The following is a 27,624-nucleotide window of genomic DNA, read 5'->3' as shown; positions in this document are numbered from 1 at the left end:
ATATAGGAAATATATGCTGTGGCAAACATGAACAGAAGGGGGGAAATTATGATGGGTTTTGGAAAAGCACAGAATGTGAAGAAATAACAGTGCTTTGAGGCACAGGTGAAAGTTAGTGCTGTCAGTTAAAGAAACAAAACCCTTTATACAGACCCTTTATACAGACATTGAGTTACCCCGTAATATCATAATGTAAATGCATGTTGTGGGTGGGCAGTGGAAAACAAACAATTACTGATGCCTTAGAGTAGTCAAAACATTTTAAAAGGAGATAACATATGCTGATTTTTATGTACATTTATTTTTTTAAGTTAAAGTATCAAAAACGAATTTTGTGTGCTAGAACTGTATAAGTAAATAAGTAGTCATATCGAAAGAAAAGGTGGTTGTGTTATTTTGAAATGGTGTTTTTGCTATCCTTTATTCAAATGAGTATATGAAGAGATGGGGAAAGCGTGAACAGTTCCAGAAAAAGATTTCAAAACTTGTATAAGTGATATTCCACCTCTGCAGTGGTATTCTCTCAAGTGCTTTCCATATTGCATGCAAAAATGAAGAAGAAGAGGGGCAACATTTCATCCTGTGGATGAGAAAATAGTGCAAGAACAAGGGATTTAATCTTCTAGAACAAAACAATTCTATTTAGAGGAATAGACTTCATCTGAACCTCAAAGGAAGCAGGTAACATATCAAATCAAGAGATTGTACTACGGTTTTAAACTCTCTGAGGCTGAGTTATATCTGAGGTTTTAAATTCAAGATTAAGGAAAGGAATATAATTCTGAAAGAGCACACTTCAAAATGATGCAATCTCCTAGGTAATTTTTGTATCTCTAAAGAAAAGTAGAGTTAGAAAATTTTTATCAAATAGGAAATTTGAAAGGATAGAAAACAGTGCCAGTATTATTAGATACAGTGAAGAAGAAAATTGACATGGTTCTATAAAAATGATTTTTTTGTGTGTCTGTAAAACTCATAGTAGCTCAAGAAAAACATTTGAGAGGATATGGATATTTGCAATTTTTCAGAAAGTGAAAGAAAACTGACATGGGGAAACAGTGAGATAAAGACAGTCCTCTCAAAGACATCCTTCAAAAAGTTGAAGTTTTGCCCAAATGAGGAAAATATAAAACATAGAATATGAAAATGCAGTGAGTAAGACCAAAAAAGGGTAATAAAAACAAAGGTATAAAGATATAAAAATATGCTAAGAAACCTCCTCCAGATCATGAAGTCAGCTGGAGACTTTGGAAGAACATAAGTAGAATAAAAGGAATATTTAACAAAAGATTAATGCAGGAGATCTTGCAAAGTCTCTTATGATAGGTTTTTTCCTGTAAGAGACATCAAAACCTGTCCCAGATTTAGATAATAGTGGAAGAGCTTATTAAATAAACAGGTGAAGTGCACAAGCGTCGACAGAACTCTTCTAAAGGAGCCCAGGAATTAAATGGATTAATTGCTAACTCTGAAATGTGAGCTTGCCAGGAGGCAGAGCATTGTGCTGGTCTATATGCTAAAAATGGTTTGGAAAGAAAAAAAAGTTTGATGATACTAAGCTGTTCATGGCATTAAAGACAACTATGTTAAATCGCAAAACTGCAGAATATGATAAAATAGCAAATGAAATCTAACATGAAATTCGAAGTGATGTACTCAATGGGAGCAGGGCAAGCTATAACTTGCACGATGGGCTCAGAATAAATGTTGCTGTGTAGAATGGGTCTTTAGGCAAAAGTAAACAGTTGTATGAATATGTTAGCTTGATGCTCGGATGTCAAGGAGAAAGCTGAAATGTTAGGAAGCATGTGGAAAACAGCAGATGATGAAGCAGAGACTGTTATTATACTGGTACATATGTACCAGGACCACCTGCATGTTGAGCTCTGTGGGAGGTCCTGGTCAGACACAGTGAAGAGAACCCATTTTTGTTAAATAAATGTAGTATCCATTCAGTGCTAGGAGCATAGGCACATACTGGAGGACTTGCAGAGTATTACAGCTATTTTAAGTCAATTCCTCCATTAAATAGGAAGTATTCTTAGAACAGTCATTACCCAACAGGCAGAAACCTGGGGCTAGCAGCGCCTGACCTCAGAGTGCTGCTGTGTGGACACACACAGTGTTCTCTCGCATGTATAACAGTCAAAGAGTTTGTGAGAGAAGGTGGTCTCTCTGATAGGGAGGGATAGAGCAGGTTTAGAAGAGTGATAGGGATGATTCAGGATGAGAAAGCAGTTGATTGACCATGACAGTTTAAGCTATGAAAGAGACAACTGAGGGAGATGTCCTTCTTCAGTGTTCCTGGTATGTTGTGGGTGTAGTCCTTTCTGTAAGATGTCCCTGCTCCAGTGCAGATTTCCAATGAGCTTCAGTTCCCTCAGAGGGGCACCCTTTGGGGCAAGTGCCTTTTTTCTCCAGCCGCACCTTCAACAGCAGCACCTCCAGCCACACTTGCAGTGGTGCTCTGACCATCTCTGACTGGCTGAGCCCTGGGTCCTGAAGGGTTGATGGCCACAGCTACAGAACTGCTGGAGCTGTCTTTGGCTGGCTTGGCCACCTCCTACGCAAGACAAATCTGCTGCTGCTGCTCTGGCTCCTTAAACCCTGCTCTTTCCACCAACAGGTGACATTAAAAATGTTGGTGAGTGGTGATGGTGTGGGGTAGTGAGTAGGGACAGGGAACTGCAATGGCCTTGACTATTTGATTCACAAGGTAGTTCCCAGTCTAGTTCGGAACCAGCCCACCGGTGCTTTGCCAGGCAGCTGTGCTAGATTGGGAGCCAGGGCTGGCAGGCTATTCTCCCCCCTGTACTTAGTATATGCACTGCCATACTTATTTTGAGGTTAACTTGAGTGTTTTTGAAACAAGCTGGCAGGCCTTGGCAGCAGACAATTCTCCCAGGTATATTTGGTTCAATTTTTCAGGCCAGAGATAGACTGATGAAACCCATCCTAAATGTGTGTTTCGCTTCAGAATGCAAAGGACTTCCTTGACAATGAAAGATGACATTCTTTTAGTTAAAACATTATTTAAGTAGGGCTTGGCATTACATTATCAAAAGTGTTGATGGATGATATCACTTATTTCCCATCTGTCAGAAGAGGCAGAGGACGAGAGAAAAAGTACTTTGTGATTTACTTGCTCTGATATTTTCTATCTCCATTTAATCTGTTTTCAGCAAAAGAAAATATTGAAGAAAAAAAGGAAGGTTCTGCTGTTACTTGGTTGTAAAGTAAAATTCTTCTCTGTGTTAAAAAGCATGCACTTTTTCTCTTGTAGTCCCGCTTAGTAGTTAGCTGTGATGACAGGGCTTCATGTACTTTGGTGAAAGCCTGTCTTGTTTAGTTCAGTCTTGATTCAATCCCTAGGACTGAATCAGACCAAGCCCCTGGCTGTGAGTCCTCAGTGCTAACACATAGAATTGATGAATAAAATGATCTGTTGGCTTATAAATGAAGTTATCAAATATACAGTCATAAGAAAAATACATTTAGTGGAAATACTCTTACACAAAATTGCTTTTTCATACCGCCTCCCCAGATTCAATGCCTAGCTAATTTCCTCAGCTTTCATGTCTCTCTCTATCTGTTCTAAAGCATTTTTCTGGGATAAGTGCTGGACACTTACTCTGGGATGAATGGAAGTTACTGAAAAAAAATAAAAAGAAAAAAAATGTAAGTTTCTCTCTAGAGGTCATGCTGTATTCTCCTAAAACCACACTCCCTCTCTCCAGAAAACACAACAAGGCTTTATGATTTTTTTCCAAAGAAAGAAACAGATAATCTAGCAATATGGATATCTTTGCATTTCTCAGTGCTTTATAACCTGCTGCAGTAATTTTACTCCATTTTTTTTATTAAAAACCCAGAGTCCTGCTGGCCAGTATTCATTATCCAATACATAGCTGTCATTAATGAGATTTCTAGTAACAAGTTGTCCAAGTTGTCTGGCATTGATACTTGCATTGTATCAATACAGCAGTATGCCATCTCAGAAACTTCTGAAAATAGAAGTCGTCTTCTTCTTGTGTAAACTGTGAAACTTTCCCAAAAAGCTGTCCTCATAACCTGCATTTCATGCTTTTCAATTGTTAGAAAAAGTATATAGGAAAGTAATTCTCCAATGTTGCTTAATTTTGTTCAATAATGTCTTGGGAATTTACACTCCAGCCCAAAAAAGGGTACAGTACTTACCAATCAAGGGTTGAGAGTAAAAATATTCAGCACTACTGTTAAAGTAAATAATGGTAAATACTGTTTCACTTTGAAAAAATGAAAAATGGTTCTGAAAGTGTGATTAGAGTTCATGTCTATTCTGCTGAATTGAAATGTTTATGTTACCTGTTACCTGTTCCCATTTTCTCCACAGGAGAGATTGTTTACATATGCCAACAGGGGAGGTTATTGTAGAACAGGAAACTGATAAAAAAAAAAGCACTAAAATACAAAACAATTATTTAATTCAGTCAAGTTGGTGTGTTTAAATGCTATTTTTATTACTCTTCAGAGATGTTAATATTATATATAGTACATTTCTCCAGGTAACTTCCTTATGGTTTTGAAACATTGACTTTTATAGTAGTGTTCTTAACTTTTGTGAATATAAGGAAAGTAGAAACGATACAAGTAAGATTTCTCTCACCTTTTTTTTGTTAACTGATGTAACATTGACTTTTTTGGATATGACATACAAGGTTTTGTTTACTCTGAATTTAGCCAAGCGTAAAGAATGTGGAATGTTCACACTCATGCTACTTATGGTTTTTCATAATCAGTGTAAATGCATACATACAGAGACACTACTTACTTTCTGAGTCACATTTTGACATTCTCCATAAGTTTCACTGTTCTAAAACGAATCAATATAAAATAAATAAATTTTCAGCATCAGTTTCTGGATATTTGGAGAGTCGGTATGGTTTCATCAAAGAGAAACCAACCTGATTGGTTTCATCAAAGAGAAACCAACCTGATTGCCTTGTGTTTTGGAACAATTGGCTGGATAGACAAGAGGAGAAGAGTGGATATTGTCTAACTGAACTTTAGCAAGGCTCTTAACAGTGTCTCTCACAACATTCCTCAGAGATAAACTCAGAAAACTTAGACTGTATGAGTAAGATGGATTGAGAACTGGCTGAATGGCAGATTCCAGAGGGTTGTAATCAGTTGTACAGGGTCTAGTTGGAAGCCTCTCACTAGTGGTGTCCCCCAGGGTTTGATACTGGTTCCAGTATTAACTTATTCATCAGTGATTTTGGTGAAGGAACAGATGCCTCCTCAGCAAGTTTATTCAAAGGTGAGAGGAGTGGCCAATACCCCAGTGGGCTGTGCAGCCCTTCAGAAGGACCTCAACAGGTTGGAGAGATGGGCAGACAAGAACTGTCTGAATTTCCAGAAGGGCAAGTGCAGGTCCTGCACCTTGGGAGGAATAACCCCAGGCACCAGCACAGGCTGGGGGCTGACCGTGTAGGAAGCAGCTCTGTACAGAAGGATCTAGGGGTCTTGGTGGACAACAAGTTGTCCATGAGCCAGCACTGTGTCCTTGTGGCCAAGGCCAGTGGTATCGTGGGGTGCAGTAGGAAGAGCATTGCCAGCAGGTCAAGGGAGGTGATCCTGCCCTTCTACTTAGCCCTCGTGAGGCCTCATTGGGAGTGCTGTGTCCAGTTCAGGGCTCCTCGGGATAAGAGAGACATGGACTTCTTGGAGTGGGTCTAGCAGAGAGCTGTGTGAAGATGATTAAAGAACAGGAGCATCTCTCTTACAAGGAAATGCTGAAGGACCTGGACCTGTTTAGTCCGGAGAAGACCGAAAGGAGATCTCATCTATGTATGCAAGTATTTGAAGCGAAAGTGTCCAGAGGATAGAGTCAGACTCTTCTTGGGGGTACTGAGCAGTAAGATGAGAAGCAACAGGTGCACAGAAAGTTCCACCTGAACATGAGGAAGAAATTCTTTACTGTGCAAGTATTCTGTGTGATTCTATAATTTGACATGAACATTACCTTGCATTTTATTGTTTAAATTGTTTTGTTTCTGTTCTGAAGAAATCCATTGTTTTGAAAAATGCCTACAATGAGAAGCAAATTATAAAGAAAATGTATCATAAATGTACCATAACTAATCAAAGGAGATAAAAGCTAGTCTAACTAGATAAGTTTGACTGATTTCTAGGTTATTTTTACAAGACAAATATGTTAAGCAAATAAAAGACCAGCAGCATGATAATAGGAATATATTTGGCTTTGAATATTCAGGTGCTTATTTGCACAGTTCTCTCTTAATAATAGATTTCTCATGTTTCTGTTATATCCTATCTGTACAACCTGCTTTTTCCTACTCAATTATAACTAAGAAAATACAGTGTCTTGTTTAGCATAGGAGGGAGGAAAAAATTGAGCATGTACTCTGGATGCTTTTGCCTTTCTTTCACATCTGCTTCAATTGTCTGGATCTTTCACAGGCTATTGCTTTTGAAAATTTCTTCAGTGCAGGTTAACAGATTCATTGGAGTGTCTTTGGTCTTTTGTTTTGGCTTTTTTTTTTTTTTGTATACTTTTGTGCTGGGGAAGCAACTCTGACTGAAATTAAACAAGCCAACATTAAAGTGTTCCAGAAGTGGTTCTGGACACTGGATGACTCATACACTGCAGACATAAGCTCAGGCCTTTTTATCCTCGGTTGTTGTAAAGGGAGCATGCTTTACTTGCCTCTGAGATTCAAGTCAGTAAACAACACAGGTTTTTTTTGAGCAATGGCAGTTATCTTACAGCAGATCAGAGAGACAGAAGATCATTTCAGAGCTCTCTAATCCTTTATGATGATGTGGTTTTTCCCCATATCTATTTAACTGAAAGAAATTTGGCTACCTTATCAGCCCAGAACTGCTTAGAAATAGAGATATGTTGCAGATAAACAATGTGAGTTCTTCATCTCACTCATGTAAATGGATATTGGGTAGCAACAGGGAGTAAGCTGCATCTCAAGTCCTTGTTGCACCTTTTATAGAAAAATTTTAGGCAGTGACTAGCAACCTAAATCATTGTTGGATATCTTTCTAGATCATGAATATTTCCAAATGATTAACTATAACATTTGTGTAGTTGTCAATCAGAAAGGAGGAGAAAACCCTTAAGTCTAGTTCCATATTTTATTAAACACAGCTCTGAGGCAGACACAGGTGACCTTAGAGTCAGATTTAGTGAAATAAAAGGTAGTATCATGAGCTTGCTAGCTGCCAGCAGTCTGCTCCCCAAAATCACTTTATTCTACATTTATGTATTGAAACCCGTTTAATCAGGTTTTAGATAATTACCTAAGATAAGCAGACTTAAACTACTTATGTAATGGTTAGCGAGCACAATATATAGGCATACAGAATGTTAGCTCCTGATGAAGACAATATCTTCACCTTAGTTTCTGTTTCCTAAATTCCTGGTAGAAGGTGGATGAACAGCTGTTGCACACAAGCATTAAACTCTCCAGGCTATTCATGGTCAAGTCACAAATTTTTAAACAGCATAAGAGCTTCTCAGCTAGTTCAATGTATACCTGTACAAATTTTAGGGAACATTTTTGAAAACAAAATACAATTAAAGAAAAGTAAGGCTATCTAACAAGCAGGAAGAGTGCAAGTCCATCAAATTGGGCAGTAACTACTATTTTGCAGTGTTCTATAGCTCTGTTTAAAGAAAATATGCTTCTTCTGTAAGTAGACAGACATGCATACAAAACCCCAAACAAATAAACAGCAATAATATCCTAGATGTTAAAGGAACCTAAATCTTGTGATTCACCCTGGAATCTTCTCAAGCAGTCTGTTAAAATTTTTTGCTGTTTTTAATTTCTTCTCTTACAATATCTCTATAGTATTTTTTTCGAAACTTCTTAGTACCTGAAGTGATTGCTTCAGTATTTTGTATGAGTGTGCCACTTTGTTCAATATACATTCACACCATGAAAACATCTTGAAATATAGTGAAAACATAGAGCTAGGAACAGAAAATAAATGGCAAGTTATTTCTATTTATTTTATCATCTCTTAATCTCCTGTTAAAAAAAATGAAAAAAAGTTCTGTAATTGATCAACCAGCTCAGTAGAAATATTTACATTTTAGTTGTTCCCTGTAATTTAAATGCTAAGCAATATCAGACAAATTTTCAGTTTGAAGTCACTAGCTTTTTTTTTAGTCTTTGTTGTGTTTACATCTTATATATAAATAATTATTATTAAGGCTTAATGACTAAGATGATTAAATAAAAGTGTATATATATATTGTTCTGTAGTCCAATATGAGTAACTTCAGTTTGCACATTTTCTTTGGCTAATATTTAGGTCATATCCATCATGTTCAACAGGAATAAAATCCATAGTGCTTTAATAAAAACTTGGAAAACTTGAAAGGTCTGGAAAAAGGGCATCTGTCTGTATGACTCATGTGCCTGTTATAATAAACTACACTAATCTGGCTCCTGGAAGTACCTCTGGGCTAGTTCAATGAGGTCTCTTCTTTTGGCGTCATGTGAAAATTCTAGGTATTACATCCACAGAAAAATAGTGATCAGGGAATGTTCTTCTTGACAAGAAATTTTCTCTTCAAACTTCGTCCTTGTAGTGAATAGCCTTAATTTTTCTCTTGTATTCTAAGATTTTAAGAGCTCTACTATCCTGCTTTCTGGTTGTGATATGCTTATGTATTACAGATATTCATAGAAACATGACTGAAAGTGTTCAAGACAGAAAGTCACACAAGATGTGAAAGAAATATTTGACCCCCGTTTAATGTGCTACTACTGCTTTCCTGAGTTAAAACCATAAATTTGTACCTTGATTTCATATGTAGTTCTAGATATTTCAGGTGACTTTGTGAATTTTGCCTAAATGCATTAACTAGTTTAATGAGCTAAGTGTATTCCTTTCTTGCATGTATATAAAGTACTGTTGAAAAGGATAGAGCAATGATGTATTCACTTTTGAATCTGTTTCATCTTGTAGCTATTTTAAATTGGAAAAGTAATATTAAGATACTCTTGTGGATACTGTTTTCTATGTAGACATGACAAGATTTGTCACTGAAAATTCATTTTTTTCTTTCCACAAATCATGGCTTTTGTGGAAAAGATAAAGATGCTTATACATATGCTTATATATAAAAGCATATGGCTTTTATGTATACTTCTATATATTCAAATATGGTAGTGAGAGTATATGAATAATTTAGAATAAGATATTTTTCTATGAAAGCAAATGCTCTTAATGAAAGCCTCTTGTAGAGGATCACTATAACAATATCTCAGAAATCTGTCACGTATTGGCCTCATAAGCCACCAACGTGCCTGTAGCAAATGTGGATAGAGCCTTCCCAAATCTTCGTTCGCGAAGCCTCGTCATGAATCTCAGAAATTGAATAGGATCATGTAGCTTTTTTTTCAATGCAATCTCCACTACTCATCCTCTGTGTACTCCCAAATCTACTTTTGTGATTCTTAGATTTTTCACACAAAGTCTTTTTTCCATGCAAAAACAATACATACATTGGTTTTGCCTTTTTTCAGTGGATTCCAGAGAATGCTGGAATAAGATCTTTCTCTTTCCACACATCCCTTTAGACATTCTGTTAGTCCCAACACTTCCTATCTAGTTCTCAAAGCATGGATATGATGTATTTCTGTCATTGGTGTCCACAACTGGTGTACCCTCGGTTGGCAAATCTATACTGGTAGTCAGGATAGGTGTTGATGGCAATAAAGGAAGTTGAACTATGGCTCTTGGAGCTGAGGATTCCTCTGCCTCCCCAGTCGTTGCTTTCATTGAATGTAGGTTGATGGTAACTTCCTGGAGACTTGTGGGCAGCTGGCCAGACTATCATTCTGTGTGGAAGGGCAGCAAACCAACAGTCTCTGAGTCAGTGAATTCCACTCTACTCAAATCAGTCTCCCCTTCCACCAGGCTTCATCTGTGATGTTTCTGATGGCCGCTTCATCTTGCAAGTCAAATTGTTTATGGGGCCACCAATACAAGAGTAATTTGCACTGGCTGATGCATACTGTCAATTACAATGTGAAGCTGTACATAAACCTGACAGCACTAGCCACAGGAGCTCTCAGGCTAGGCCCAGCTATGTACCCATGGGCATAGATGGTGGTAACGGTACAAGGTCAGTGCCAGAATTTGTTTCATCTTTGTAAATAACTATTGAGAAGTTGGTGAAGCCAATCAATAGGGAGGAAATAATCACATCTCCATCTCACTGGGGCAGAGACTGACATAGTTACCTTGAAAGAAATCCAGCAAGACCATAAGGAGGCATAGTCCTTGCACCTCTCTTTGCAAATCAGTTCCTCTATTTAGTTGTTGTAAAACTAACAAGCATAATATTTTTTTATATATCTAAATAGGAAAAAATCAGCTGCTTCCTCAACACTTGGATTTGATTCTCTATTACCGAATGTTGCTTATAAATAATTAAATACATGAGTAATCAATACATATTTATTTTTTATCTGAAAGAAGTACCAATGTTTTACAAAACAAATAGAAAAATCAAGTAATGTGCTAAAGAGTTGCTCATGCAGTGATATGTGTGGTTTTCATAGGAAGGAAAACTAGACTTTTACATTTGTCCCAGGTCATTATTTTCTCCTGTAGAGGTAGGAAACTACACCTGTACATGTACATGATTCTTAATATTGTACTGAGATTTAAGGATTAATTTTCCTTTTTGACAGAGGTGGGCTTTGATATTCTCAAAAAACTTAGTAATTTAAAACCAGTTTGTTATGCTAGTAAGGCCATGCAAGTGTGGATGATGTCTTACCTTTTGTATCCATGTGAGTTGCATCAGTGATGTGCCTACCCCTGAAAGAAATAAACCATATCTGTAATTTTGCTGATGTGATTGATTCTGTATTAGGCGATTTTACTATAGCATCTTTGTTGGTTAGAAATTGCACTTTACCTCATCTTTGGCTGACAGAGATAATGAAAAAAATGTGTGCAGAGACTACCTGGCTCAAATGAGAACACAAATCTTGGAGCTGCTTCATCTCGGAGCATATGAATTTCCCTTTACTCTTTCATGTTTTTGTCTGTGCACTTAGCCAGAAGCTGATGAATGCTGCTTTTCAAAGGTGCAATGCCATGCCATCATCAGTAGTTAGAGAGTTTCCCTTAGTTAGTGTCATAATACAAAGACCAGTTTGTCAAACTCTGACAACTATATGAAAGTATCCCACTACTGGTTTAAACATCCTTAGGAACCCGGATTTGAAAATTACCATAGCTAATCTTCTTCCCCTAATTTAGTATATATCCTGGTCTGAATATTGGGGCCCCTGGTGGTCTAGTGGTTAGGGTGCAGCACTTCCACCACTTCGACCCGGGTTCGATTCCCAGCCCCCCGGGCAGATGGAGCTCATTAGCCCTGTAAGGCAATCCATCTAAGAGAAGGTCACTCTAAACAAACCTACATCCTGAGGCCCTCACTGCCACTGTCCAAGCTTGCTCGGCCCCGGCAGATGAACCTCAGGATTAAAGGGTGGGCTCAGTTCAGTGCATGCTGTGTCTCACCTAAAATCTCACCTAAAAAAATCCACTGCGCAGGCTCGAAGGGTTAATGACCTTTCCCAAATCTTCGCTTGCGAAGACTGGCCATACAAGCAAAAAAAAAGGTCTGAATATCATATAAATTAACAGATTCCCTCAGATTGAGAAACTGGATAAAAATATTCAATAAGCTTATTTCATTATTACAAGCAATACTGCCAATATCTTGTTAACTGTGGCAAAAAGCTCTGCCTCAGAAGCCTATAATCTTTTGTAATGGTTTTGAGTTAGCATGCATTTGTTATTGACAGGAAAACATGAACTATTCATTAGTATGCTTGCTGTGTGGTTTAGAGTAACATCTACTCTAGTAGATCTTAGAATGTTTGCAGCTTTTATAAACTCATGAAGTGTCTTATGCCTGAATGTTGTACAACTTGAAAGGCCTTCATGCTAATGATATAAATTAATTTCCTTTCAGTATCTCAGCTGATATTTGGCTGAACCAGGGATAAAAACTCTCCTTTGAAACTTGTAAAACACTCCTGATTTTGTCATAGAGTCAACATGAGCAAGAATACCTGTAAACTACATGGGAAGAGCAGAAGTGTAAGTACGTTTTCTTTTTCTTGCTTATGTTTTTTATTATCACTGTTCTTCCATACTACTTTTGTGTTGTATTAGCCTTTCAAATGCCATTTTCTGAGAAGAATAGAAACTATGATAAAATACCTGTTAGTTGTATCCTATTCTTGCATCTGTAGCCTAAATAAATATGTATGTGTGTGACTTGGACACATGAAAGTAGTATGGTTTGGAGTGATCTTTTTTTAAATTGAGACGTTAATTTTTTGCAGTGTGTTTTATCAAAAGTTTTTAAAAGTTAGTATTTTCTGGAGAATTCCTAGAAAGGTAAGCTTATATAGTAGCTATAATATACTCAGTTGTAAATGTATGCCACTGCATTTGTGTTGGTGCCAGGGACTGAATCTGATTTCGTAACACATTATTGAAATTTTGACTCTGAAATGTTCCAAGAGATCAGTGAGAAAATTAGCTAATTATACATGCGTAGATTTGGATAAGGCTTAATTTTGTTAGTTTTCTGGTCTTTGTTGTGTTTTTTTTGTCCTATGTATGTATGTATGTATGTCTCTTTGTATCCAAAAGTACTACTGAAACAGAGAGGCTTGGATGTTGCTATAGCCTTTTCTGTCTTCCAGATGCTCATGTAACATGTTAATGTGTGGTATTATATATGAATGACTCAGTCTTACAGGGCACAGACAAGAAGTAAATGTTTCTTTCTAATATGCTAATGCTATGTTTAAACTGCTGAGTATGGCTTTTCTCCTAATAGACAAGGAAACTTTATTTAGGTTGTAATAGGAAAGAAAAGTTCTAATGTGCATCTATAAGGTCACTGCATCTACAAGAACAGAGGATAAAGTTATAGTTCCTTGTTTTGTGAGAGGCTCCCAGCTTGTATGTAAACAGAATTTTCTTGAGAAATATTCCAAGTCACTCTGGATCCAGTTTTTTATTTTCCCATGAGTATCTTTCACTTTATCCTGTAATGAAATTGCGACTGCTGTTTCTGCTTTTTTGCTAACGTCCGGGTGTGTCTGCTTCCTTCTGCCCTTTGCTGCCTCAGTTTTTTAGTCCAATAGGTTTGGTTGTTGGACTAAGAGGTTCATCTCGTTTGACTTTATTCAGAACTGCTCAAGTTCCTCCCTGTCCTCTCAGGTGCGGGAGTGGCAGTTCAGACATCTCTGACCAAGCGCAATGTAGAGCTTCCCAAATGTGGCAGGCTGTACCTGCTTGAGCTCCTAACTATTGGGAGCTTTCTTTGGCTTATTCTTAAGAATTTCTTTTTAAAAAAGAGATCTCTCTCTGTAGACAACTTTCCCCCCTGTAATTCTACTGCATGTGGTATCAGCATATGTATGTACAGCTGCAGGGGGAAAGGGAAGGGACTAAAGTATGCTGAATTCATCATGGTGACGTGGTTTGATATGTGAAATAAAATGAACAACCTGATTTGTCTCAACAAACTGAAGATAGGTATTCAGACCGCTTAATAAAACTTCACTGTTGCTATTGTCTGGCATGCTGGGAATTAAAGAATGCATGAGGCCATCCATAAAATTTTTAAAAGACCTCAAAGCATATATAAAATTTTACTATTTGTTGTTCTCATGGGATTTGATCAAATTTGGAGGAAAGACCACTATTGTTTCAGTCTAAGTTAACTGAATAAATTTTTATCAATTATATTAATCTGTATTAATTCAAAGGGTCTTTATATTAATAAAGCATTCAAGAAAATATTTTCTGAATTTAAATTCTAAAAGCTTAGTAAACACATTGAACATTTCAGACCCTGAATGAGATATTTTTAACATTCAAAATAAACTTCCTTATTTTAGTGTTAAATCCTAGCATATCTTGCTATGTCAACTTTATAATAATTGCTTGCATCTATTTTTCTTTAAACTGGGTACATAAAATAGTTCCTACTGTTTGTTTGTTTGTTGTTTTGAAATCGCAAAATATGTAATCCTGGGGGAATTATTTTAAACCGTATGGTATCATGCTGTTTAAATAATTCTTTGATTACTGCTTGTGGGGGGAGAATGAAACTATTTGAAAAGTGACTTTGGAAAAGTCTCATTAGACTTGTTGAGTATAGTCAAAGATTTCATATCACACATCAAATCTTCCATCGCTCTACGTGCCTGTCAATTTGAATTTTCATTGCCAATGGTATCCATGGTCTGCCAGACCAGTCATTTCATCCAAAGAACACATCATGAATAAGTCAAAGTGTCATAATTTGAACTGAATAATCTTAAAAAGAAAGTATACAGCTTTCATTTTTATTTCGGGAATGTTGTCATGGAGCTTTTGAAGAGGTTTTTGTGTTTCTAGGAAGCATGGCTATCAAAATTTTGGTTCAGTGGTTTCAGACATCAGTGAGCACAATTTACCTAATATAGAAGATGAACTTGCAGATATGCGTAATCATTTAGGTATTTTCACCAAATATAGAAATTGTGCATCGTGAAATAGCTGAATCTTAGTTTAACAGTGTAGCATAATAGAAACTACAGATAGAAAAGACATCAACATTTCCATTTTTTCTGACAATATAATATGTCTAATACTGCTAAAATAATTTGCAAGTGATATTGTAATTAAAAATATGTTGTTAATATTTTAATATTTATTTTTGTACTTCTTCCAGTAGACTTTTATTCTACTGCTTGAACTTCATGTCCTCAGACAGAAAATATGCCTAAACCTGGTAGTCCTACATTCTCTCTGTCTGGTTTGCACCCTATTGCTATTCATTCTTCTGTTGGTAACCTGTGGAGTTGCATACCTATGTATAGTAGGCAAATCATGTGAATGCAAAGCAGACAGGGAGCACCCATAGAGAAGAAGTGCAAGGGAAGTGAGAGCTATTTGCAAACAGCTGACTCACTATGTTTTCATCCAGAGTTCTTAAGGCTGGATTGTCATAACCTTTGCTTATGGTGTGGGTGAATGAAGAGGAAGTTAAAGACTTCCTTTATTCCGATGCTCATTTCTGCTTAGATTATGAGTCATAAAGAAGACATGAGCCAAGAGCTCTTTGTCTGCCACTCTTCCTGTAAGCAAATAGTGAGGGAGAGAGAATGCCATCCTGTCTACCCCAGGCAAATGTAGTACACTCCTCTGCTCACCAGGTAGAATAGCTATTTGGCAACAGGATAAAAAAAAAAAAGTAGAGTGATGTAGTTCCCCGTTAAGAGTGTGAAGGAATTGCAAAAAAGTTCAGTTCCAGGCCCTTTTTTGTCACAGTGCACTTCTGTCAGTCAGTAATCCTTGCTTTAGGTCAATAATTCTAAGTATCCAATTTGTCAATAGAAATGGCAGAAGCTTGCACTGTTCCAGAAGCATTTTTCATAATAAATTTGCATTATTTACAAATAAATTGATTTTTCTCTCATCGTCAACGGTTAGGTCCATTTGTTATCTGATACGTGGATACTTAGAGGAAGATTGCTTGGACTAACCATTCCAAATTAATGGGAAGCAATTAAATTACATATTCTTTGCCTTCTTCCACTGCTCCATCTGTAATACAGTCTTTGCAAAGGAAACAAGAGATAGGAAAGGCAAAGGTGGGACATTGTTGAAGGGCAGATTGGAATCCATGCAGTGGTGTTATTTTTCCCTTAATGTCAGTTGCTGTAGTTGACTGACAGAATGGAAATTTTAAGCAGCATGTTTCCTTATGTAAATCAGCAGCTGATACACGGAGAATGACTGAAGAGAGAGTAAGTAATGCCTGGAGCAACTTTCACCCTTTCTGCATATTTTCTAACATTTCCTCCTACAGGGGTTAGTAATCAATGTCTATGGTGAGAGTCCAGTCCGAGAAACAAGAGCTGAACTTGGACCCTAATGAATTAGGTTTTTTGTATTAATTTACAGTATTCACCTGTGTACGTTTGATAATCCCCTTTTAGTTGTGAGATTATTTTTGGAGAGTGAGAAAGGGTCCTATAGCAGTATTATAATGGTTTATTTCTGACAAGGAAATTGCACAAGTTTCTTTCCTCCCACTCATTTTGGATTTTTTCATTTCTGTCTTCCACCCTCTCCAGTCTTTCATGGATGTTCTGACTAATGTTTCCAGCCATGCTGATCAGGCCTTAAAGTCTGTTCTCCATATTTTCTTCCTTCTGTCTCTGATATTTCTGACATTAATACACATGCTTTTTTCATAAATCTCTTTTTTTTCTCTTGACTCATCTCCTGGTTCAGCTCCTGCGTACCTTCTTAATTAACTTGCAGCCTTTTTGAAGCAAGTCTTGCCTCCTTATCTAAGGCTTGGGCAGTACTTAGGATTTTGTGACATAACTGAACCATTCTGGAACATGAAAACACACCCACCTATGTGTTAACAGATGTAACAATCCTAAACTAACACAATGTCATCCACAATTATGAAGATTTAAAAAGTAATCTGCAATGTGGGCCAATAACACTTATTTAGTCCAATTAAATAAACAGAAAGATTCTCTTGATGGTTTGAGCGGATCATTCAGAGAATTATATAGCTCAGCTACAGTAGCAAAGCCTTGAATTATATCTGAGTCTCTACTTCTTGGAGTTCTTGCACATTTGCGTCATTGTCATCCTCTGTCCCAGTTCTTCCCATCAGCAAGAATAATTGTCTACCTGGAGCTTTTATCTTCCTAGCAATACAGTTCACACTTATACTTCTGAATCTTTCCACCCAGTGCTGGCTTTCAGGCTGTCTTGAAGAGGCACAGTAGATCATTCAGGCCCTCTTTCCTGGTAACGACTGGGAGGTGTCAGCCATTTGTATCAGAATTACATGTACTTAGATGTTTTACTGAGAATAATTACCCCAAAACAGTTCTTGTTCTCTGAAATCAGCTCTAGCCCTCTTGTTATTGCTGTTTGATGAAAGCTACTCTCAGCTTTGCAATAATTTACTACAGTGGTGAAAATAAAATTAAATGACCCTGAAAATCCCACTCTATGAGAAAATATGCTTGACTCAGAGAGTGTAATCTTAAATTAAATAGATGTGAAAACGTTAGGGAAGGGAAAAATGGATAGATAACTGAGTCCTGGAGTAGATGAATTAGGAATAAAGACAACAAAGTTCAGGACTTTACACATTGGAGTTCACACTGAAGAGAGCTGATGGCCAGGGAGGAGTAGAGGAAAGGCATGAAAGTGTTGGATAATGCAATTAAAGCAGAGCTGTATTAAAGATTAACAAAGTCTCTCTACTTTTCTTTCCCTCTTATTAAAGTATATTTCTAGTCTGTGACTGAGTTTCTACACATTGTTTTCTGTTCTTTAAATATGAAAGTGGTCTTTCAGTCTCTTCCATTTGCAATCACTGCACCTTTTGATTCCCTCTTTCAGACCAGATTTTGAAATGGTGCCTGGGAGAAGGCTGACTGATGTTGACAGAGTGAGGAGCACGTGAGGGGAATGATGCACACTATATATGGAAGGAAATGCCATACTATGTAACTACTTTTTAAATGTAAATTCCTTTCCTATCTGTCTCTCACTTGTCATTTTAAATTGCAGGAAGTTATGATTAATACCTCTGCATCTGTCAGAGTGCAATGGATGGAAAAACTGGTTCTCCAGTGTGATGAGGTTCTCAATGTATTTTCAATATAAATATTAAATATTTTTAAAAGAAATATGCAAATGTCAGGACTTTGGAAGTCTGATAGATATAGCGTACTAAAGAGTGGTATGTAGCAGTTAGAGGGAGAATGTTTGTAGGGAAACAAATACTGTAGTAAGGGCAGAACAATTTGCTAGATATTTTTGTTGAAAATGGAAATACAAGTTATTATGGAAAAACATAGACAATCCCGTAGTAAGGATTACTGTTCTTTGGCTACTGACAGCAACAGAAGAATTTGAAATAAAAGGTGAGTAACAGTGGAGTACTATTAAAGTTAGAGTAGGTTGATAAAAGTAGTTATGGCCAGGCTTTGCAAGCGAAGATTTGGGGAGGGCTCTACCTATGATTGTTACAAGTGTGCTGGTGGCTAAAAAGACCAATACAAGATAGGCACATCCGGTTGCAAAAGGCACAGCAGAAAGACTCCTTAGGTTGTATATTATGCAAGGCACGATTCTTTCTGCGTTATCTTTTCTCCTCAAGGGTGATCCTGCGTGCGTTCTCAAAGGAAGCAGCAGCGTTATAGATGGCATGTCTCCAGACCTCCCGATTGGAGGCCTGAGCAGACCGGTTATGTTGATCAATATGGCCAAGGCTGAGATGTTGTTTCAGGGAGTCCTTGTATCTTCTCTTTGGGGCTCCTCTCATGCGGCAGCCAGTGGCAAGTTCACCATAAAGCAAGATCTTAGGGAGGCGGTGGTCCTTCATCCTGGAGACATGTCCTGCCCAACGCAGCTGTGTTCTCATCAACATGGCCTCAATACTTGTGATTGCTGCCTGTTCTAGAACAGAAGTATTGGTCACATAATCTGACCAGTGGATGTTTAGGATTGTACAGAGGCAGCGTTGATGGAAGAAGCAGGTGGTGGTAGATGACCCATGATTTGGATCCATATAAGAGAGTAGACAGCACTATGGCTCTGTAAACACTGATCTTGGTACTTTTCTTCAGGTGTTTATTTTGCCAAACTCTTTTATGAAGCTTTCCGAAGGCACTATATGCCTTTGCTAACCTGTTGTCTATCTCTCCATCAATCTTACCATCCGAGGAGATGAGGCTACCTAGGTAATTAAACTGCTGGACTGATTTGAGCTCTGATTCACCAGTGGTGATATGGGGATGATGGAAGACTTCCTGAGGTGTGGGTTGATAGAGAATTTCTGTCTTCTTTAAGGTGACTTCCAGCCCAAAGAGCTCATCAGCATAAAGCAGCTCCCAGACAAGATGGTTTAAGGTCTTGGTGTGGGCCTTCAGTCACCTTAGGTTGAATAGGCTTCCATCAGTACGGTATCGGATGTAGATACTGTCCCGATCATCGAGGTCTGCAGTGGCCCTTTGGATCATCATGCTGAAAAAGACTGTGAATAGGGTTGGTGCGAGAACATAGCCTTGTTTCACACCATTAGTTATTAGAAAGGGCTCAGAAAGTGCATTGCCATCTCTGACTTGGCCATGCTAATGCTCATGGAGTGAGATGATCATTTTAAGGAACTTCAGGGGACAACCTAAGCATTCCAAAATCTGCCATAGACCTTTTCTGCTCACAGTATCGAAAGTCTTGGTGAGGTCGACAAAGGTTACATAAAGATATTTGTTCTGTTCCCTACAGTTCTCTTGCAGTTGTCTGAGAACAAACACCGTGTCTGTGGTGCTCCTGTTGGCTCTGAAACCACATTGGCTCTTGAGTAGAATTCCTTCTGCTATAGCGGGTATTAGTCTGTTCAAGATTATTCTTGCCAGGATTTTGCCAGCAATGGAGAGCAGAGTAATACCACGGTAATTTGAGCAGTCTGATTTAATTCCTTGCTTCTTATACAAAGTGATGATGACTGCATCATGAAGGTCTGATGGTAGTTCACCTAGTTCCCAACAGCACACCACAAACCTGTGAAATTTAGCATGGAGTGCTTGGCCCCCATGTTTCCAGATTTCGGGTGGAATTCCATCAACCCCAGCTGCCTTGCCGATTTTTCACCTGCTGTATGGCCTTGAGGGTTTCTCGTAAAGTGGGGGAAGTATCCAATTCGTACTTCACTGGTTGTTGTGTGATGAACTGAATAGCTGAGTCTTGGACTACACGGCTAGTAAGCAGTAAGTTGCAGAATTAAGGCTGCCCTTCAGTTTAGCAAGATAATGCTCTTGCTATTTGAATTTTACAATTTCTATTTTGTTTCTTTATCAATGGCTTCAGAAACAGCTGTGACTGCATGTACAAAATTAGAGTTTTTTCTTATATGTTATACATGTTTTTCCTTGTGACGTGTAGTATATCTCTTTTACCTGTGTATGCATACCTGTTTGTACACATAAATGTACAGCCTAGAAACACAGAATGAAAATGTTATGCATGTACATTAGGAAGTCCTCAATGAAGAAAGAAAATGATCAGCTTGCCTTGAATTAATACACAGTTACATTAAAAAAAAAATTCAAATATATTTCCTGAAAAGAGCTAATATCGAACTTGCTTTTCTACAAATTATTGCTTCTTTCCCTGAGTGCACTGCATTCAGAGTAACTTGAGTTTGGTTACTTTACATGGGATCTCAAGTGGAACACTGCAAACTTTCTTCCTGCCAGCCTGTGAACAGTGAAGCTGCATGATCTGTAGCCCCTGGACAGCTGTTTCTGGTGGCTTGAGGCTGGGAAACCTAGTATTATCTGTGAAAGAGGTAGTTAAATCTTCAGATTCTTTCCTATTTCTTTCAGCACTGCAGAATCTGGGAAAATTTCTTTTATCTGTTTCTTTTCTTCCTCTGTCCTTTTTTAGCCTTTTAATAATTTGTACTACAATCTAGTTAAAAAAAAAAGAAAGAAAATGTCCAAGATTTAGGGAAGTTCATTGGATCTTTGATCACTGATCATCACAGGATCATTGATCCTGTGATTCTATGTCTCAATACAGTTCGAGAACACAATTAACAGAAAGAGACAAGTAGTATTATCCCTGTGCAGTAGAAGTCTCCATAAAGTGCTTCCTTCAGAACTGGGACTGGGTTCATGTAAATGTTTGGATTTTCAAAGAGGATCTTGGGGAAAAATCTGTTTCCCAGTTTTTTGATGTAATTTTGCAGCTGAGTATTTGGGGATAGAGCTTAAATAAGATTCCTAGAAGACCAAATGAGGCATACAAGGTGTTTGCTCCATGTCTGTGTACAGAGACAGGTCAAAGGAAAAAAAGTTGTGCAGTTTGTCGTTCTGTATTCCACTTCTGCTATTTGTAATTTCAGATTTAAATACGAAGAATAACTAGAAATTTTCCAGTTCCTCCTTTTGTCTCTTCATAGAACAAATTACTATTGTCCCAGTCCACTCTACTTACAGTAAGTCCTAACAAAGATAGCTTTTTTTTTTGAAACCTCCACAATACGGTCTGTGAATTACTGCTTCTGTCTTGTCAGTCCTAAGCAGGAAAAATAAAGGAGCCTCAAACTCACTCTTGGGTTAGCACTCATATCTCAGAACTATTTGATTTTTGTTTTTCAGATTGATATGCTTTTTTTACTGCTCTGCTTCATTCCCCCCCCTTTTTTAATTTTTTTTTTTTTTTAAATTCAGGATAACCTGCCTAGAGGCAACTACTAATGACATCACCTTTTCTTTATCAGAATATAATTTAGATAGACAATGAGGAAAATTTTAGTCAGATTGTTATATATCTGCAAGCAGCTACTTCTGTCCTTGTTTTTTGTTTTCCTTCAGGAAATAAAAGGCTAGAGTTTTTCTTGATACCTTCAAAATTTCCTCTAGAAAAAAGTTTCTGTTGTTATTCTTTCATCAGAAACTAGCTCAATGTCACAATCTAGACAGTAAAAGATCAAGTCTCAAGGGTTTTGTTACCCTCTTTTCAAAATAAAACAATCATCTCAGTGCAAATATTCTTACTTACCAATCCTCTCTTGACAGAGCAAATTAGGCTTTCCATGTTCATTTCTTGAAATGGCAGCTCCTCTGTCCCTGGAGGGGGTTGTTTTAGGAAAGAAAAAAGAGAGACTACATTGGAAAATGACATGAGATAAAGCATTTAAAAATAATGTTTTGTAGTGAATGTGATTTCTAATAAGACCTGAGTGAGGAGGTGTGGGAGTGACCACCACAATATCAGTGAGATGTTACAGCTGTACTGGGGCCTTTATCCAAGTTGGTTTGCTGGGTTTTCCAACGTCTCACTCTACATGTTACCTATCACTTTTCTCTCTCACATCATCAAATGGTAATGCATCTTACTTAGCAAAACTAAACTGATCTAAAGAAGAGACAACAAAATATCTGTCAATTATCCATTTAATTACTCTTGTAGCTCTTTTCCATCCTGTGCCTTTTGGCACCACTTCAAACTGGAAAATTTCAGTACATAGAATTATATAAAAATAGCAGTCTTCAATGTTCTCTTTGCATTTTATCTCGATTGAATAAAAAATTACTATGTTACCATTTAGATTCGTATTAATAGTAGTATATAAAAATAATTGGAACACTTTAACGACTACTGAATGTGGTTATAACAGCTGTCATAAACACCTTTGTTGAAAGTACTTTGTATTTTCCAATCTGTCCTCTGATTTCATTGGTTGCACAGTACCTTGTGTAGTGATGCAGTCCCATCTAATCATTTACATTTCCTTAATCAAGCGCTGCATCAGAAGTCTGATCAGAACTGTTGGTATTTTTCAAGCATCTGCTATTTTCAGGATTGTGTCTTCCTCTTCATATGCACTTCAACATTGTCATGGTTTGAACTCCTCAAAAATCCAATTTCCAAACTCCCCACAATTTATTTCAGTGTGAGAGAGGTCTTCAGACATAACACAACTACTAACATGGGGGAACTCTCTCTCCTATGGTAAAGCAATATATTTACATAGATCATCCCTCCTTCTCTCTATAAACGTCTAGAAGGAAAGAAGAAAAAAGTCTTTTCCACTTTCAGGGCAGCACAGTCTCTCCTTTATCTTCAATTTGTCATAGCTGGAAAATCTCTCTCTCTTCATTACAATGCAGGGGTTTTTCTCTCACCCTTCTTGGCCCTTCAGCTCTAACTGAAGGTCTCTCCTGCGGGCTGCAAAGCAGAGACAAAACTCGCCTTACCACAGTCATATCACGGGGTGCAAGACATCCCGTGAAAGTTCCTTCCCTCGGGGGTCAAGTTCCCCCGCGTCAGAATGTTTAGGGGCTCTCAGTTCAGTTTTTGCCCCAGGCATTCTAACAGAGCTCCTTTGCTCTGTCTCTGCTGCAAATGTGGTGGGGGAGGCCACTTCCCCCACATTCCTTGATCTGACTGTCCTGATCCAACTCAAAGGAAATCTGCGAGTTCTCAGCTCCTCTCTCTCTCTGTTGCTAGCTGCTGCTGCATTTCGGGACTTCCTGAAAGTTTGGAAGCCCACCCCTCCTTTCTAAGGAGGTCTCAGGGTTTTGGGGCAGTAATTCAGTCTTACCCCAAAACAGTCTTTGCTGAGCTTTTTTTTACTCTGTTGCCAGCTCTCTCTCCCTCCATTGGACATCTCTGTGTCTCTCAACCTGGCTATGTGCCATATTTGCTGCTTGCTGGTTATCTTCTTGGCTTTCAGCCACAGCTCTCCACTCAGTGCTGCCTCTGCCGCCGTCTCAGCGTCTTCTGCTGCCCATTCACAGTGGAGAAACTCCTCCAGCCTTTGGCCACGGCACCTGGTCCGGTTTTAACACTACACCGGCTCTCCCGTAGTCCCGGCTGGGGGCTGGGGGCCTTGGTCCCCAGCAGGGCTTGCTGGCCCCTCATCTCTAACATGTGGTGTCTCAAGCAATGGCTGCCTCTTCTTCCAGCTACGTATCCAGATCTCCTTTTCTGGTCTATTGTAATATGCTAGTTTCACAGGGGCAGCCTGATTGGCTCAATACCAAGAACACCACCCCCTGCAGTTAACTACTTTCCAGCTCCAGGGGAAAGCCTTTTTAAACCTACGACAAGCATAAAGATTTAATTAAAGTAGTTTAAATAACAGACCACAGATGTGATCTACTCAGCTACAAGTGAGCACTTTGAGATTCCTCTGTGGATGAGCATAAACTAAAACAATTAAAATTCTGTAATTTATTTCAATTACTTTGTGTACCAAGATTAGTTAATCACTGTTGCCTTGCACTTTTCAATAGCTAATAACATGGAATTCTTAACAGTTACCTAAAGTCTTGACAAAAGATATTTGGAATATATGAAATTCCTACCTTTTTCTAGTTTTCTAATAACAATGTACCCTATTATTTCTTTCATACTTGGGGTTTTTACATTACACAATCCACAACACCAGGCTCTTGTATAAGTTAGCAGCAACAGAAGTAGAGACTGGAACCTCTAAATCTTTTATATTGTCATAGCAAGTTAATCAATCTCAAGTGTTCTGCACAGTAAATGAAGCGTGAGTTGCATTATTCCCTGGGAAAGCTATGTTTTGATTGTTAGCTTGTGCTGATCATAACACCATTTGCTGAGTTGCTGTCCAATGAAATTCTTCAGTCACCAGAATAGTCAAGATAAAATGGGATGCAAATTGAGAAACAAATATATTGGATATTTGTTCCCTAATTATGCCTTCCCCTTCTGCCCCCCCAGTGTTCACAAGTACTGTGTCTGTTCATTTTTCTTTTAGTTGACCATATGCTTTTTTTCTATTCCTCAATGCATAATAATTCCTTCTACTGTTCTAGTTTCTATTTGTGATTCCATTTAAAATTTAACCTCTTCTCTGGTTTTGTTTCTTCTTGAACAATCCCTCTAAATGGTAAATGCAAAGTAACTAAAAAAAAATAATTTCACAGTATTGTTCTAAGGTTGAATCAATAAGCAGAGATGTAATCGAGAAGCCACAGTAAAATAAGTGAGTTGGGGACCGAATATTATTCTGGATAAAAAACCCATTGAAAAACAGCTGTGATCCATAAACTGAAAGAATAAATATGATACAATTCATTCATCACAGCATCAGTAATGAAAAACATCAACAACAAACCAAAACAGTGCAGTAAAGTAAATATCATATACCTGAGAAGACCAAAATACTACTTTCACAGCAATGAATTATATTCTTTCCTCTGGAGAGAACTACTCCCTCAGGAAAAGCACCTATTGGTGTCTTGAAGGTCTCATGAAAAAGTCTTCAGAGTTTGGCAGAATACAATTTAAAACATGTTAAAAATTGATTTATTGCTTTTGTCATGGCTCTGGTAAGGTACCTAAATTGTCACAGAAAAGAAAGGGAGCAATTTGTGGCAGAAGTACACTTTATGTGGCCTTTATGCAGCTTTTCACAGGTGTCTTTGCTGGGACTAATGAAGTTTTAGAACTAGAATTTCTTTCTGAGAAGTCAAAAATATCTTATTTCTAACTGTTGCTGTCTGGTTCGTGGTAAACAGAAGATATGCAATTGAATACCTAACTCACACTTGTAGAGTGGAGATATACTTGATGCCAAAAATGGTCTCCCTTTCACTTAGCTATGGTTGTTTAGCTTTTTTAATCACTGTGCTCTACCTAAAATGAATTCCTGCATCCTGGCTTTTAGTCAAGGGCAGTCTCCATCAGATTCTAAATGGTGAGACAATATGTAGCTTACTGAAAGAAAGATACAGAACGGACTACCCTGTCTAAATCTGTCCACACAATCTTATCTTTTCACCTACTAGTCTTAAACGTGAGACAATAAGAAAAGGAGAATCTTGGTGCAAGTTAAATAATAAAACTGTTGTGTGAGAGCAAAGACATAAATAAAACTCTCTTCTCAGCCAGTGATTGCAAATTTGTTAATTACACACTGACAATATTTTCATAGAATGGTTTGGGTTAGAAGGAACCTTAATTATCATCCAGTTCCAACACCCCTGCTGTGGGCCAGGACATCTTCCACTAGACAAGGGCTCAAAGCCTCATCCAACCCGGTCTTGCTCTGTGAATGAGGCACCTACAAATTCTCTGGGCAACAAGTTCCAGTGTTTCACCAGCCTCAGAGCAAAAAATTTCTTTCTAATATCTAATCTAAATCTACTCTCTTTTAGTTTTAAAGCATTCTCCCTTGTCCTGTCATTAAAATGTCTTTGTAAGTCCCCCTCCATCCTCCTTGTAGGCTCCTTTCATGTACTGGAAGGCTTCAATTTTCCAGGCTGAAGAATCCCATTTCTTTTGGCTTTTTCTCATATGAGATGTGCTCCATCCCTCTAATCACCTTGGTGGCCTCCAACAGGTCCATGTCCTTCCTGTTCTGGGGACTCTAGAGCTGGATGCAGCACTCCAGGTGGGGTCTTGAACATATTTTGAAGACAGTTGATAAATCAGAAAAACAGTTGCATTACAAGTAGAATTAGCATCACAATCTTTGGATCTTTTTCTGTCTAAAAAACTGGATGTAGATATGAAAGCTACAGACGTTGCTGGAATTGTTCCAGTTGTTTCCATATCCTCTCCTTACTTCTTGGAACAAGAACTGGGGAGAGGAAATGAAAAAAGATGGTATAATAACTTCTGAATCATCTTATAGTGAACAACAATTTGCCCAGTCAGCTCCTCCTATGGCTTTAAAATGAACACTCCTGTTACAGAAATGTTTTCAGAGAGGAAATGATAAAGGGAAGGAATTGTGCAGTTTGCCTTAGTTGGGGTGAAGACATAAAGTTTGCAGTTACAATTCAGGTAAAAAGTTTGGGTGTTGGAAGTCAGAGGAATAGCTAATAAAAACTTGCTTTCACATATGTCATCAAAATGATGTTTTGGTGCTCTTCCCTTCAAGCAGTCTATCACAGACGTCCAGCATTATTAACAACAAAACCAAAATCTACTTCTGCTGTAAGAATTAATTTCTTGGTGCTATAAAATCAAAAGTTCCTTAATAACATCACACAAGCAACTCAGAAATAACATTGTAAGCGTCCTATCGTTAAAGGTGTGAGAAACTGAAATTAAGGACTGCGCAGCAGTGGCAGAAGATGTGTTTGAAGGTGCATGTTGTTCAGTGGGTGGTCAGGGGTTAAAAGGCATGGAATGATTGCGTTGGAAAGACTTAAATTTGTTGCCTGGGTCAAACAGGAGCAGGGAAAAACTCGAAGAAGAAACTGTATTTCTAATAATTTCTCTCTATTCATGAAGCGCTAAAGAGTGCAAGTTTTTCAAAGTCCAGAGTTTCAAAGTACACAGAATCTAGGAAGCTATGCCTTCAGCAAAGCCAGAAAAGGTAAGACACATAGCTTAGTATAGTATTTGATAAGCAGAAGAGTGGACAGAAATCTTTTGAAAGTTTGGATTTCTTGCTGGAACATAAACATGAAATAAACTGCCAAAAAAAGTTGATTATATGGAAACAATAATCTAAATAATAAGAAATTCCTTTATGAGCTCAGGACTTCCAGAGTTGAGGCTGTTGGTTGACATTTCTCTGCTGGAATAAAAATGTGGAATGTTTCCTCTTGCTGTGTAATTTTTTTAGAGAATCTTGCCTCAACACCTTAAACTGTACATAAATGGATAAATAAGATCTAAGAGTTTAATTTCTGGAAGCTTGCATACTATTGCTAAAGAAGTTTTAAATTTTTAAAAGACAATATTTTTAGTTTGTATATGCCAGTTTCACCGAGGGTGAAATTTCTTTCAATATATGGAATGATTGTATGGACAGAGATAAGTAATTTAGCGATCTTGGGATCTGCAATACGGCACTACAAATTTGTGTCCAGATTTTGTGCATTTTTATCTCTCGCACCTCTCCAAATGGTGAACCAGCAACCTCCTGCCCCTTTTCTCTCCACAGAATTTTTTTCTTAATAATGTTTTTTAAAATAATGAATCTCTTGAAAAAAGTAAATTTATGATGCTATTGTATGAAAT

At 37.8% G+C, this 27,624-nt stretch overlaps 1 protein-coding gene across 3 annotated transcripts in view; it reads left to right on the top strand.

Annotated features, from left to right (window-relative positions):
- Positions 1–27,624, top strand: part of LOC108495471 (cAMP-specific 3',5'-cyclic phosphodiesterase 4D-like) — a 187,522-nt gene that overhangs the window by 94,053 nt on the left and 65,845 nt on the right. For 2 of the 3 annotated variants that reach the window (XM_017811182.1, XM_017811180.1), the window contains exon 2: positions 12,026–12,153. In XM_017811182.1, coding sequence (XP_017666671.1) covers positions 12,112–12,153 — 42 coding nt within the window. In that variant the 5' untranslated portion in view covers positions 12,026–12,111. Of the gene's footprint in view, positions 1–10,047; positions 10,157–12,025; positions 12,154–27,624 lie in introns of those variants that run through there. The other variant, XM_017811183.1, reaches the window with a different exon arrangement.

The sequence above is a fragment of the Lepidothrix coronata genome, unplaced genomic scaffold (assembly GCF_001604755.1).
Source record: "Lepidothrix coronata isolate B3197 unplaced genomic scaffold, Lepidothrix_coronata-1.0 Scaffold31, whole genome shotgun sequence".
Lineage (NCBI taxonomy): Eukaryota > Metazoa > Chordata > Aves > Passeriformes > Pipridae > Lepidothrix > Lepidothrix coronata.
Note: the sequence above shows the minus strand (reverse complement) of the source record. Positions and strands in the feature narration are given on the sequence as shown.